Source organism: Ambystoma mexicanum, chromosome 3p, assembly GCF_040938575.1.
Source record: "Ambystoma mexicanum isolate Mex_15411 chromosome 3p, UKY_AmexF1_1, whole genome shotgun sequence".
NCBI classification, from domain to species: Eukaryota; Metazoa; Chordata; class Amphibia; order Caudata; family Ambystomatidae; genus Ambystoma; species Ambystoma mexicanum.
The window spans coordinates 712738067-712752281 of record NC_090925.1 but is presented as its reverse complement, the minus strand read 5'-3'; the positions used below and the strand labels follow the sequence as shown (position 1 = coordinate 712752281).

Genomic DNA, 14215 nt, shown 5'->3' with positions numbered 1-14215 from the left:
CCTTCATTAATCTTACAAGTCACCAGGCCCCTACCCAGTCGACACCAGCACACTCCCCCTAGCACTGCCCTTGCGGGCCCCTTTCCTGGTGATTGCATCCTACCCTCTGTATTCCCCCCACTCTAGCACTTAGCCAGCGGCCTCCTCCCCTGGAAGCCCTTGGTAGTCCCCTCCTGCGCTCTCACCAGCACTTGCCCATACCTTGCTGCCTCCCACCCCCTTCCCTTCCTGCCTCCCACCCCCCTCCCTTCTCTTCAATGCACTGGCACGTCTGAATGCCACAAGGCCTAGTAGGACCATGATTGTATATCTACAGTTTTTTGCCATTATTATTTACTCCCCTTTCTCCCTCCGCACTTTGTCTTCTGGCACCTGGAAACACCATTTTGTTGTATAAGAGCCTAACAAACGCTCAATAAATAAAAATTAAATAAATGAGGACAATAATCAGGGGCCCTGGCCTACAACCCCCTCTCATTAAGCAGAGCCAGACAACATATTTGCAGATGCTACACCTATGGTGCAGCCTCGAGAAACATCCCCCATTGATGATGAGCTGCTGTTTAACAATACTCTGAAAAAAGAACATTTCAAGATGCACACTCAGGAGGCGTCGCCTGACCCTGACTTTGTTGAAGGTATCCTTACAGAGAAAAAGCCAGTGAATCAAGCAGTCCCATTACTTAACTCTATTAAAAATCGGATTGCCCCTTCTTCACTCACGCCTTCCCTAACACGAGCAGTCATCCTGTGGGTTGAAAAGATGTTTAGACCTGCTCCCTCGGATCCCCTATACATTCAGGGACACTCTGTTTCTCATTCTGTGGTTGTTACTACAACCAGGAAGCGTGCAGGAGTGCTGCTGTCTTCGTATGAAGCTCCTCCCGATAAGGAAATAAAAAAAAATGGTATGTCACACAGCAAAAGAATAATAACTATACTACCCGTAAGGCAAAAACGCTACTTCGCCTGCCAGTTTGAGTGACACTCACTGGGTCTTGTACAAGAGGGCCTTGTAAGTGTTCCTGAGCCAGCCAAGTCACAATAGCTCACTATTGTTCAGGAGGGTAGACAAGTCACACAAAATATGTTAAAAAACACTTTAGACTCCACAGAGAGAACTGGCCGAGTCTTGGCTGAAGAAACTCTGCTCAACGGCCATTCGTGGTTACGGAACTCAGGGTTCAAACCAGAGACAGAGGCTTCCCTTATTAACAAACTAATAGAGAGGTCTGCTTTGTTTGGGAAGGCAGCTGACGAAGCTCTCGAGACAGTGAAAGAAGAGCATGAGACTCTAAAGTCATTAAATTTAATATCCAACAAACTGTATCGTATTTGCAGCATGGGGTCACCAACACCCGTCAGTCCATTCGAGGGTAGTCCTTTTCCAGACAGAGACAGGCCTCCTTCACCACAGGAGGTTCACCCTGTTACTCCACTCAAGGGTCAACAAGCACCATCAAACCACTAAATGTTTTCGATTCGCTCCCTAGCTTTGCTTATTTCTGATCCAGAGCCTCTCCATCTGTTTCTGACTGTCTGTCTGTTTTGTTTTGTGTGCGCCGTGAGGCCTGCGGGCGATTTGGCACCCTATTAAGAATTTAAATAAATAAATAAAGGAGGAGATAAGAATCTAGCCATCAGAGTCTCCCTTACCCGTGCCAATAAATGACTCTCCGGTTCAAGTCCCCTCCCATGCATCTCCATTAGGAGGTTGGATAACATGCTTTACGCACCCATGGGAGGGGATTACTTCTGTGAGAAACCTGAGGGTATTCCCCATGGATCCTCTTCTCAGGTCGCCTGGGTACAGCGATCGCTGTTGGATCCAGAACTTTGGGGTAGACAAGCTGGAGAGGATCACCTGGCTGGAGGGTCTTTGGGGATTGGAAAGAGGGTAACTGAGAGTGAGACATGGTATCCTCCCTTCCTGATAGTGACCTCCACTCCCATAGCCTTTATGGGCTATTGTCAGTCCTATTCCCTTAACCCCTGTAACTCCCCTGGAAATACTGAGACGAAGAAGAGGAGATTAAGAGGAGTGCACATTTCCTGTGAAAAACACCACTATGGTACTGGGACAATGAAGATGCAGATCAAGGCACATCAACTCCCCAATGGACCTGTCCCACTAACGAGGCCAGGCAGGGTCAGGCAATTGATTTCAGCTATGCCCGCCTGCAGCCTGTTAAGTACTCGGGTGAATATGAAAGGAACACACATGCTTGGCAATTAGAATGTGCTGGATGGCGTGCAGGAAAGGTAGCAGAGCCAGAGCTGCCCAAACCAAGGCAACAGAGAGCGGGATGCCGGGACATTGTAAGACTGCCGGGTGTAGCAGGACAAAGCGTAGTGAGAAGGTTGTGTCTCCAGAGAGCTGGAGGAATTGCCAGACGGGAGACGTGGGGCATGCCATTCCCATACTACGTGTTGCCAGAGAGGTGCTTGTTCCCCTGGGTAAAGCAGGAAGCCCAGAAGGGTGTGAGGGGGCAAGTGGAGAGACCCTGACATAAGGCAGGAAAGCCGCTGAAGGAAGGAACGGCGAAGTCCATGACCAGTGAGTTTCTGAATGAGAAAGAAACCCGGCACCAATTGAGAAAAGATGGTATACTTTGTAATGGTGTGTCTGCAAATGAAAGAACACTCGTTCCCGAAAGCTGTTGCGACACTGCTGTGATGTGGACAATGATAAAGACGGTATGAAAGTGTATGAAGTAGCAGAGTGGTCCTGTATAACATTATACGCATTTAAAAGTCTATGTGAGAGAAAATAAGCATTGCGGCAGGAGGGGAGCTGTGCGCAAGTGAAGTGTGAGTGAAACAGAAATCCTTTTGAAAAGCTCCACGCCAGTAGGGGAGCTGCACGAAAACTGAAGTAAGAGCAAAGCGACAAAAACTGACAATGAGAAATTGTGAGTGAACTATGAGTGTTAAGAAGCATTGGGGTGGGCCCCCAAGCTGGAGGCTGATCCAGGAGGGCTGAAGAGATCCCACCCTAAAATCTAATCAAGAGACTTAAGGAAAGCTGGGCACCTGGTTGCGCGACCTGTAATGGGTGGACCGTGCTGTCTGCAAACTGCATCACGACCAGGGGTGCCTAGGTGTGAGAAGGAATCGTTTGAGATACGGAAGTTGAAAGTCAGAAGGACTTGGTTTTGCGTGGGGATGGGAGTCCCGCAAGCAACAAGTGAAAAGGGATATATTCTGATGGAACTTTTGTGAGTTATACTTTTGTGGTTTGAAAAGTAACTTTGAACATTGGTACGTTGAAGGATAACCAGGGAGGTCTAACCTCGAGGCAAGGGAAACCTAAGAGACACTGTGAAGAAGTGAATCCAGATAAGGAAAGGGTACTGTGAATTTTGCCAAGTGAATCCTGAGAACTTGTGGCACTTTCTTATCCTGAGAGTCTTTAACTTGAGAAAGGGGGCTGTGGAAAAGCTTAATTTTCACACTGACTGCTTTGAACACTATTGAGTTGGCCAAATCCCACACACCCTTTTACTTTGTAGAAGTGAGGGCAAGCATAGGTTTTGACACAGACCGTAATTTACTTTTAACTGACGGACTTAGACTTTCCTTAGTAGGTATTTTTCCCATCCTGACCACCAAAAATAAAGGTTTTCCAAATCTATCTGTCTGTGTCATCTCTTGATACCATCCCTTTCTCACACTTCAGACAAGTGGGTGCTCAAAACAGTGGCCTAGGGATACTGTATCGAGAATGACCCAAGACCATCTCCTTATTCTTCAAGCAGAAGTAGAGGCCCTGCTACAAAATGAAGCGATAGAACTCATCCCTGCTGGCTATGTAAACAAGGGTATCTATTTAATATACTTCCTTGTACCCAAAAAGGATCTGGCCATGCGCCGTGTATTTGATCTGCGCCGTGAAAACAAATATGTTAAGCCTCATAAGTTCAGGATGACGACTCTGCAGTTAGTAGTTCCACTGCTAAAGCACAGGGATTACATGGCAACCTTGTGGATATGAAAGATGCATACTTTCATTTTTCAATGTTGCCAAAGCACAGAACATACCTGAGTTTCAAAATAGGAGACACTATCAATTCAAGGTCCTTCCCTTTGGCATTGCTTCAGCGCCAAGCGTTTTTACCAAGGTCCTGGCAGTGGCAGCACCTCACTTATGAAAACAGTCCGTTCCGGTGTACCCTTAACTAGACGACTGACTTATAACAGGGGAGACATATCAGGTGTGTCTAGGGAACACCTAAAAGACTGTAGACCTACTCTTCCAGCTGGGGTTCTCCATCAATGAGAAAGAATCAAGCCTTGTGCCCAGCCAAGTAGAACATTTCTGGGAGCTCTAATTCGGACAGAAGACAGGCTTTTCTTCTCCTTGAACAAGAGGGTCCAAAACATGGTGTTCCAAATCCCTCAGTATGTAGCCAGTCGTCAGATAACAGTACGGAAAGCCATGCGGTTGATAGGAATGATGGCTTCCTGCATTTTTCTTGTGCCACTTGCCCGTGTATGCATGCGCCCGATACAATAGTGGCTCTCGAGCCAATGGTGTCAAGCAAACAGCCATTAGACCGATATAGTGGTTGTCTTGAAAGCCCTCGTATTATCACTGCAGTGGTGGACAAGGGAGAACCTTGTGAAAGGGAAATCTTTCACCACCCCCGCAATAGAGGCCACTCTCAGCACAGACGCATCTCTGTCAAGGTAGGGAGCACACCTTCTCCACCACACAGCACGTGGTCACAATCAGTAGCAAACAAACATATGAACCTATTAGAACTTCTAGCAGTGTTCAAAGTCCTAAAGGTTTCCAACAACAACTGCAGGGGGAAACCATTCTAGTCCTGTCAGACAGCACTGCAGCATTGTTTTACATAAACAACCAGGAAGGGACACACTCCCCAGAGCTGTCCAAACTGGCCCAAAGCATTTGGAAGTGGGCACTGAAACACAACATGTTCCTCCTGTCTCAACATGTTCCAGGGGAATACAATCATGCGGACATGCTCAGCAGAAAGGTTTGACTACCCATAGAAAAGAAGTGATGTTTACACGCTCACATTTTGCACAACGTCTTTGCCGAATGGGGGCATACAGACATCGACTTCTTTGCAAAACTAGAGAACGCACAATGCCAAGATTACGCCTCCAGGTATCCCCAAAAATGTCCAGGGGGAACGTTCTATGGACCAAATGGTCAGGGAGATTTCCTTACGCCTTTCCCCCAACTCCTCTCCAACAGGATCATTCACAACATGCACCAGGAACAGGTTACACTGATCCTAATGGCACCAAAGTGGGCTCGTCAGCCGTGGTTCTCACATCTCATGAAAATGTCACTTTGCCCTCCAGTGAAACTACCTTGCCCTTACAACATGCTATATCAAGATTTGAGGGCGCCCATGCCCTCAAACGCTCAATTTGGTCATAGAGTATGGGCATCTTCAGCTTCCTCAAAGATGTATGGACATTCTTAAAGAGGCACGTAAATCAAATACCAGATATTTATTTCAAAAAGTGGAAACGCTTTGTTATTTGGTATGGTACATCATTCCAATTGACAGTTCGCCCACACGCATAGTCCTTTACCTAACTTACCTCTTAGACTCAGGACTCGTTTTTAACTCACTAAAGGTTCACCCTCTGCCCTTTCTCTTTACACCACCTCTCAAAGCAAGGTTTCCTAGTGGATGATCACTATAATCAAGGCTTTTATGGAATGGGTGAAAAGACTTCACCCACCGGATGGGACTTGAATGTTGTCCTTACTAAGCTTATGGGCTCTCCTTTTGAGCCAGTGCACAAAGCTAGTCTTTGGGTTCTCACCTATAAGACTGCTTTCCTGGTAGCTAGTACTTCCATTAGAAGGGTGAGTGAACTGCAAGCTCTCTCAGTTCATGATCCATTTTTACCATTCATAAGATCAAAGTGGTTTTGCGCACGCATCTACACTGTGCAAATTAATCTCCATATTCCATGCAAATCAGTCCATAGAACTTCCATCTTTCTTTCAAAATTCTACTAATTGTGCTAAATGAAGTCTCCCTACACTAGATGTTAGGAGAGCAGTAATGTACTACCCCAATAAAACAAAACCACGTTGGAAAGCAGATCAATTCTTTATCTCCATTGCCACTGGTAGAGAAGCAGATCCTGTCTCTAAGTCGGCAATTTCAAAATAAATGGATTGTTAAATGTATCCAGATGTGTTACTCTCTTTCAAATAGAGTTTTATATCCTACACCTAAAGCACATTCTACTTGAGGCACATATCCTTCTTTGCAAATATTCCTCTAGATGCTATTTGCAAAGCAGATACCTGTAGTTCTATTCATACCTGTTCACAACATTACTGCTTAGATACACATTCTAAGACTGATTTTCAGGTGGGTCAAGCAGCTGCATTTCCTTCCAACTTCCCACCACCATCTCTTGCTACTACTCGCTAGTCTATGCACAGCATGTGATTCTAAGCAGATTCACAAGCATCAGAAGACATGCATTACTTACCGTAATCATATTTCCGGTGCTTGTATCTGCTAAGATTCACATGCGCCCCTCTTTCCTCCCTGCTTGGAGTTGAAAGAACATAGACATCTTAAACCATTCCTAGCCTTCTGTATTCACTCACACATTCTCTTCAGGCTCCCTCATGGCAGATCAAAAACCACTGGGGGTGGGAGGGGCTCGATGCGTGTGAGATCATGGATGCACTACATGTCATAGTAGGGATAGTGTTACGACGTCCATTTTCGAACTTTCGAAAACAATATGCAATACTCTCTCATTACCACTAGATGTCAGATTATATGCACAGCATGTGAAACTAAGCAGACACAAGCACCAGAAATATGATTACGGTAAGTAAAGTGTGTCTTCCCTGCACTGACAGTCTGAGAGACTAGTCAGTTTCCCTATAACATATGAGCGAAGGGCCAATGGAGTGAATCTGCAAAATGTCAGGACAAAGTGCAAAAACAAAAGCAAAACGTTTGGGGGGTCTATAGAATATGGAGGAAAACTTGCTTCAAGAGAAAACTTTCCTAACACTTGCCATCACATATTCTATTATACCTCCTTCATTTACTTGACTCAAGGCTAGTTTTTAATTCCTTGGTAGTCCATTTGGCGGCACTGTCTCCTTACACAACATCTCAAAATAAAGTCTCCTGGTGGAGAATTCTAGTCATCAAAGCCTTTATGGAAGGAGTTAAACATTTAGGGCCACCGGTAGCTAATCTGCCTCCAGGTTGGGATCTTAATGTTGTATTAAGTAAGCTCCATTCGGTTCGGGAAGGTATCTCACACTCTATGCACCCCTAAAGTTGTAAAGAGTCCACTTATATAGAGATTATATCACTGCAATGATTCAGATGATTAGAAAATAGATGTTTATTCTTCAGGTTATAGACAGCCGACACATGTTTTGACCCCCTGGTCGTTATCAAAGCTGTAATTAATAGGCATATTATACACAATAAATTTGTAACAGAAGATCGACAGCAAATTAGTATAGCACATTGTTCACATGACGTTACATATTGTGAAGAATATCAAAAATAAATATATATATGGTCATTGCAATTTTTACAAGTTAGAAAACATACCATATAGTGTCACAGGTCAGGTCAGAGACGGAGGAATGGAGTCAGGTGGAAGCAAGTTGGTTTGGAGAGAGATGAAAATTTGAAAAAAATTGAAAAATGTCACTGGTTACAATAGTTGACCAAAACGTCTGGTCATTAGTTTGCAGAGTAATGATTCAACTACAAGTTGTGAATCACACTTGAGATTCAACTGCATCTGGTCTTGTGTTAAGCATGCCAAAATCCATGCTTCGTGAAATTGAAAGAAATTGTGTGCCCATTCTTCCTGGCCCAAAGTGATCTTAAAGATGAGGTAGATGATGATTAAGAGCCTGAGGCTGACACAGAGGTTCAAGAGGATATACAGCAAGTAGAGAGACATCCTGAAGACTACACAGAACCACCACTGGCCAGCTCTCCTACTGATGATCAGCGCATCTGTGTGGCGCTCGTTAACAAGGCGGCCATGCACTACAGTGTTAAGACACAATGGAAACAGGACGATAGGGATTCATAGTGGATACTCTCAAGGCACAAACATCGCTCCAAGGCTTGCAGGTGATTCAAGAGTTTTTAATGACATTTTTGTGCGCCTTAAGGCATTCTCTCTCTCATCTTCAACTGACCCTCCTCCGTAATCCATACATCCCCAGCCCTGGGTTAGTGGATAGAAAATGTTAATTCATACTGTCTAATCTCAACTTTATATTCCATGGGGTGACCTAATGTCAAGGTGCCTTTTCTAACTAAGCTTCCTCTGGGATTTGCTATTTCTATTTTTACTTGTACTGTGCAGAACACAAAGTACTGGGCAGAAATTGTCTGCATCTGAGCGCAGATGGCGAGATTAAAAATAAAAAAGCAAAAATCCTCATTGTCTGTGGTCCTGAGATATGCCAAATTGGATTATAGAAAGAGATAGGTCTTTAGTTTTTACGGAAAGTAGTCAAGGAATTTGAAGAATGAAGTTGTAATAGGAGAATATTTGAGCGGCGAGGGCCGAGAACAGAAAGATGTGTCACCTCTGAACTAGCAGCGGACTCGGGGAATAAATAACAGGTTTTGATTAGTAGACCGGACAGAGCGTGAGGTCATACAAGCCTTAAATCTGGAACATGAATACTTAGGGGACAAGCCACAAATGCACTTGAAAACAATGCATAAGATCTTAAAAGAAATGTGCTGGGAAATAGGCAGCTAGTGCAGCGAACATCTAGCAGACGAAACAGAGGATATATTTGCTATTTTACAGATCAGCCTTACTGCTGCATTTTTTATATTTTGAAGATGGTTCAATAGATAGCTGGGAAGTCCTTCCTAAGACTGTCCCTAATCGATCCAGAGATTAGGGTTCTACAAGGGATGGGGAAGTGCTTTGCAGATACCCTGCTTGATTCACTCTTGAGTCTATCAGGCTCACACTTCCCACTCCTTTTCTCCTTTCTCTGTACTTACCACTACTTTCTTCCTCTAAATACACCCATCTTGCTTCTCCCCTCTCTCTGCTTTACTGTCTCGCCAATGTCTATCACTTCTTCTAGGCCTCACCTCCAACCTTTCATGTTACTCCTCCTTCCTCCACACTACTACTACTTCCTCCTCACTACTACTCCCTCCCCCATACTACTATTCCTGCCTTCACACTATTGTTCCCTCCTTCACACTACTCCCTATGCCACACTGCTTCTCCCTCCTCCACACTGCTTCTTCCTCCTTGACACTACTATTCCCTTCTTCTTACTATTACTCCTATCGCCACACTACTACCACTACTGTGCCATCTACTCAAACACCCTCCTCTCACTTAGAACCATCCACTTCAAAGTCACTTCTTACAATAACCTTTCTAACCACACTTCCCACACAAACACGCACTCACACAGCAGTACCGCGTTCACTCTCTAGACAATACCTCAACTTCATCAGAAATCTCCTCCACATTCCACTGCTCCTTCCACGCTCATGCTGATCTCTTAGGCGTCCTCCACCTTTGACCTCACCTGAACAAACCACTCTTCCTACTTCCTATTGCTGCTTTTCCCCCTTCCTACCTGCCATTGGTCTTCTCTCTATGGCCAATCTGGCCCTGTCTCCTCTGCCAAAAGCGTGTTGTAGTTGCTGAAGGTCAGAAGTAGCCAGCCTGAGCCCCACCCACTTTTTACGCACAGGTCCGGAGCGGGCAAAAACTTACAGACCAGTTGTTCATTGTTCGTGTTTCGAGGACCAAGTCAATATTACCTTGGGGGCTAAAGGACTTACAAAGAATAGGTTTGCTCTCTCTGTTGGACATCCCCTTTGGACTTTATTTTTTAGAACAGGACATCCTTCAACAGAGCGACCCTGGAGGGACATAGACTTCTAAGAATAGGTGCAAGACTTTTATGTTTATGGAGTTTGTCTCCCTCATGTGCAGGGGTCACCTGTTTGGAGTTATCCCATACTTGACACTAATTTATCGAGGGTTTTCCTATTGTTTGTAGAATATTCCCCAATACCGATAGTCGTTCATCCAACACAAAACCTTGTATTGCAAATCCTAATAAAGATACAAAAACAATTCACCCAACTCTCTGTAGTCTTCACTTCTCAGAATCACTACAGTGTACACTCATTTACAGCCAGCTACCTGACATCTCCCAAGCAACAAATATCCCTTGGGAGGAATGTGGAATGGAACCAAAGAGTGACACTCCGAGTTTCAACCAGTTCCAGTCAAACAAAGCAGTGACTGGACATCCACGGCTGGATACTGCAAAAGTGCATGCGCTTATTTGGGGTTTTCGAGTCTAAGGGGGAAACAAGTTGTCTAAAAAGTAAGATGGCCAAAGTACAGTTCTTAAAATGCGATCAGTAACCATTTTGAGTTGATGGTCCCGAAAATAGCATTATGGCGGTAAAAAAGATAGTGCCTGGCATTTCACTGGAAACGTTGTAAAACATGGCTCACTGCCACTAGGCTCTACTAGGCACATTGAAAATATTGCCAGACAAAAAGAAAAAGCACCACAAAGGGTCTCATTACGAGTACAATGTTGCAATAATCTTTTGTTAGTAATTCCGTTGCAACTACTTTTGTGGCGGTAACGGAATTACTGGCAGTTTTACTGCAGCAGCGACTTCCGACTTGAAGACCGCCCCAAGTTCCTCTGTGTGAGTTTGAACTTGCACAATGGGTTTGATCATTCTCATTCAGGAAAACTATTTCCACACAACGACTTTCAAAATTCACCAGTACCTAGTTATAAAGCACTGCCTCCCCTTTTGAGTCCTTGCTCACCTCTGGAACAATGTTGGTTAAAGGTCATGCTCATTTGAGTATCCCCGCTCCAAAATCTGCCGAGCTTGCAACCCCTGAGAAGTTCCATCTCTCCTCCTCCCTCTATTGACTAGATGTTAAGCATGCTGTAGCTTTTTTAGGTGTGTATTGTTAGGATGGGAAGGATTTTTTGGCAGTGTGCTTTAACCGTGCTGTGATGGGAGATGCTTAGTGCTGGATGAACAGAGATAGTGTATTGGGCAAATTGAATTCTGTGGCAAGTTTGAGGTTTTTCTTGGGTAACCCTTCTCTTTCTTCTAGTCCTCCCCTGACCATTCGTCCCAGGAGCCGGAGTTCCCACCAGTGAGAGAAGATTTGACAGAGCTGGCAGCTGTGCCAAAAAGGGAGCTTTTAGGTATATGTGGGGACTAAACATTCATTTGATGTTTTTTCTGTCTGGCCATTCTTGGAAGCCGCATCATATGCTTGTTGTCTCTCTAGATACTGTGAAGGAGGAGCCTGATCCTGCATCCCTCATAGATACCATGAAACAGGACCCAGAACCATTATCTGAGAGCCGGAACAAGGTAACTTTGCACGAATTACAGCTTCTCAGCTCTGGCAGTATCCTTGTAGTGGTGAGACCATCTTTGATTCTTTCTCTTCTCTTTCTCTCTTTCTCTGTCTCTCTCGCTCTCCCTCTCTATACTCTTGCATCTTCTTCCTCTATTCTATTTCCTTCTCACCCCATGTCCCTCTATTCTCTTTTTTTCTCTCTCACTTTTTCTTGCACTTTCTCCCACTTGCACCTTCTCTCTCCCTGGCTGGCCTCCCTGCTCTGCCTTTTGAGAGCTTTCTCTCCTCACTTGTCGTGTGGATCTTTTTGATACCAGAGCTATCTTTTCCCATGGATTAAAAACCCCTGCTTTAACTGTGTACAGTATGGTTTGGCATAGCAGTCAATAGACAATAGATATACCATTGCCTAATGACACCAGATTATTAGGGGGGGGGTGGTGGGACGTATGGAGGAAAGGATATTATGGACCAAGAGTACGTTAGTCACTACAGTGAGTAACTTATAATTACTCTTACGTCCCGTCCCCTTTCCTTCATACTGCATGGGCGATTACAACTGAATGCAGCCCCCGGGTGGAGAGGAGACCCTCCTTAAGCAAACAGGTTCCGGATGACCGCCTGTCCGAAAGTCCGAAAGCCTGCATCTGCTCTGGAGCCGGCATCCAAACAGTAATGCTTGCTGAAAGCCGAGGGAGTGGCCCATGTGGCCGCCCTGCTTATGACCTGCCAGGGGAAATGGCGCTGAATGGCGATGGACGTTGCCTTGGCCCTGACCGCGTGAGCATGCATGTACGCCGGAAGGGGTCTATGCTGGCCCTCGTACGCTTCCTTGATGGCCGAGACCATCCAGCGGGAGATGGAGGCTTTGGAGGCCTGATAGCCCGGCCTGGCGTCTGACTTGTGGAAGCCCTTGGTCCTGTCTAGGTAGAATTTCAGGGCACGCCTGACATCCAGGCAGTGCAGAACTCTCTGCGACTCGTCCTTCGGGTCCGCAAAGAATGTAGGAAGGCCGATCTCCTCGTTTAAGTGAAAAGCTGATGGCACCTTAGGTAAAAATGCCGGATGGGTCCGCAGGACCACCTTGTCCTTGTGAAAGGTGGTGTACGGCTCTGAGGCGACTGGGGCCTGGGTCTCGCTGACCCTGCGCGCCTATGTGAGGCCGACTAGCATGGGCGTCTTGATGGTGACCAGCCTGATGACCGCAGACAACTTTGGCTCAAAAGGATGTGCGCGAGGGCGCCCAAGACCAGATTCAAATACCACACGGGGTGTGGCTTCCTGATGAGCGGGTAGAGCCTAGCGAGCCCGGCCAGATGTCTCCTGACGATCGGGTTGGAGGAGGAGAAGACCCCTTCCTCCGAGTTCCTGTAGGCCCCAATGGCTGAGAGGTATGTGCGGCAGGTGTCCACCTGCACACCTGAGTTGGCAAGGTGAGCTGAGAATGACAGCACGTCATCCAATGAGCAAGCCAGCGGGTCGATGTCCTTGGAGTGAGCCCAGTGGCAGAACCTGGTCCATTTACTTTTATACTGGGCTCTGGTAGCCTTGCTCCTAGCCCCTTGTATGATCTCCAGATTGGCTTGAGATAGGTTGAGGTGGCTGAGCGTCACTTGCTCAGGAACCACGCTGTGAGGGCCAACTTATGGGCGCCGGGTGGATGACCCTGCCCCCCTGCTGTGTCAGAAGATGTGCTAGGCCTGCCGGGAGGTGGATTGGAGGGACCGGCGAGAGGCTGAGCAGCTCCGAGAACCATGGCCTGGCTGGCCACCACGGAGCTATCAGAATGTGGTTGAGCTGGCGAGACTCCTTGAAGTTGCAAAGTACTCTGTGAATCAGTGGAGTGGGTGGGAAGGTGTATGCTGACATGCCGTTCCACTGGATCCACAAGGCATCGCCCAGGGAGCCTAGGCCCTGCCCCTGCTAGGAGGCGAACTGGGGGCACTTCTTGTTTTGCCTGGTGGCAAAGAGATCCACCTGAGGTAAGCCCCAACAGTGGAAGATCTCTTGTGCAACAAGGTCGTTCAGCTGCCACTCGTAGTTGTCCACTCCCAACCTGCTGAGCCTGTCCGCTTCCAGGTTGGATTCCCCCGGAAGGTGCACTGCTGTGAGGTAGATGTTGTTCCCAAGGCCCATTCCCACATGCTGATCGCAAATCTGCACAGGGCAGGGAACCTGGTCCCCCCTGCTTGTTGATGTAGTAGTACATACTTGTCGAGTTGTCTGTCTGGATGAGGACAACACTTCCCTTGAGACGTGGGAGGAAGGCTCTGAGCGCTAACCAGATGGCGTTCAGTTCCAGCCAATTGATGTGGTATTCTTGTTCTTGACGGGTCCACGTGCCGTTGACCGAGAGTTCCTCCAGGGTGGCTCCCCAGCCCTCTAGGGAGGAGTCTGAGGTAATCGTCACCTGAGGGACGGGGGCCGGAAGGGCTTGCCCGTCCGCAGGTTGCAGGCCCTGGACCACAACGTGAGGTCCGAGTGGAGAGAGATGGAGATCTTGATAATTTCGGCCTGAGAGCCCTCCCCTGGTTCCACGATGCTGCAAAGTGCAGCTGAATCCTCCTCATCATGAGTCTTGTGTGGGGGACGGCCAACAGTACTGCTACAAAAAGGCCCAGCAGATGCTGGTACCACCACACAGAGGTAGCGCCCCGGCTGAGAAAGTGGGGCGTGGCCCTCCTGATGACCACGATCTTGTCTTCCGAGGGGAAGACCCTCTCGGAGCGCGTGTCCCAGATGAGGCCCAGGAAGGTCAACGACTGTGTGGGTTGCAGTTGTGACTTCTTGAGATAGAGTGAAAAGACTAAGT

At 46.8% G+C, this 14215-nt stretch overlaps 1 protein-coding gene across 5 annotated transcripts in view; it reads left to right on the top strand.

Annotated features, from left to right (window-relative positions):
• Positions 1-14215, top strand: part of BRD8 (bromodomain containing 8) — a 1405947-nt gene that overhangs the window by 979481 nt on the left and 412251 nt on the right. For all 5 annotated transcript variants that reach the window (XM_069651557.1, XM_069651555.1, XM_069651554.1 and 2 more), the window contains 2 exons: positions 11149-11242; positions 11329-11414. In XM_069651557.1, coding sequence (XP_069507658.1) covers positions 11149-11242; positions 11329-11414 — 180 coding nt within the window. The remainder of the gene's footprint in view (positions 1-11148; positions 11243-11328; positions 11415-14215) is intronic.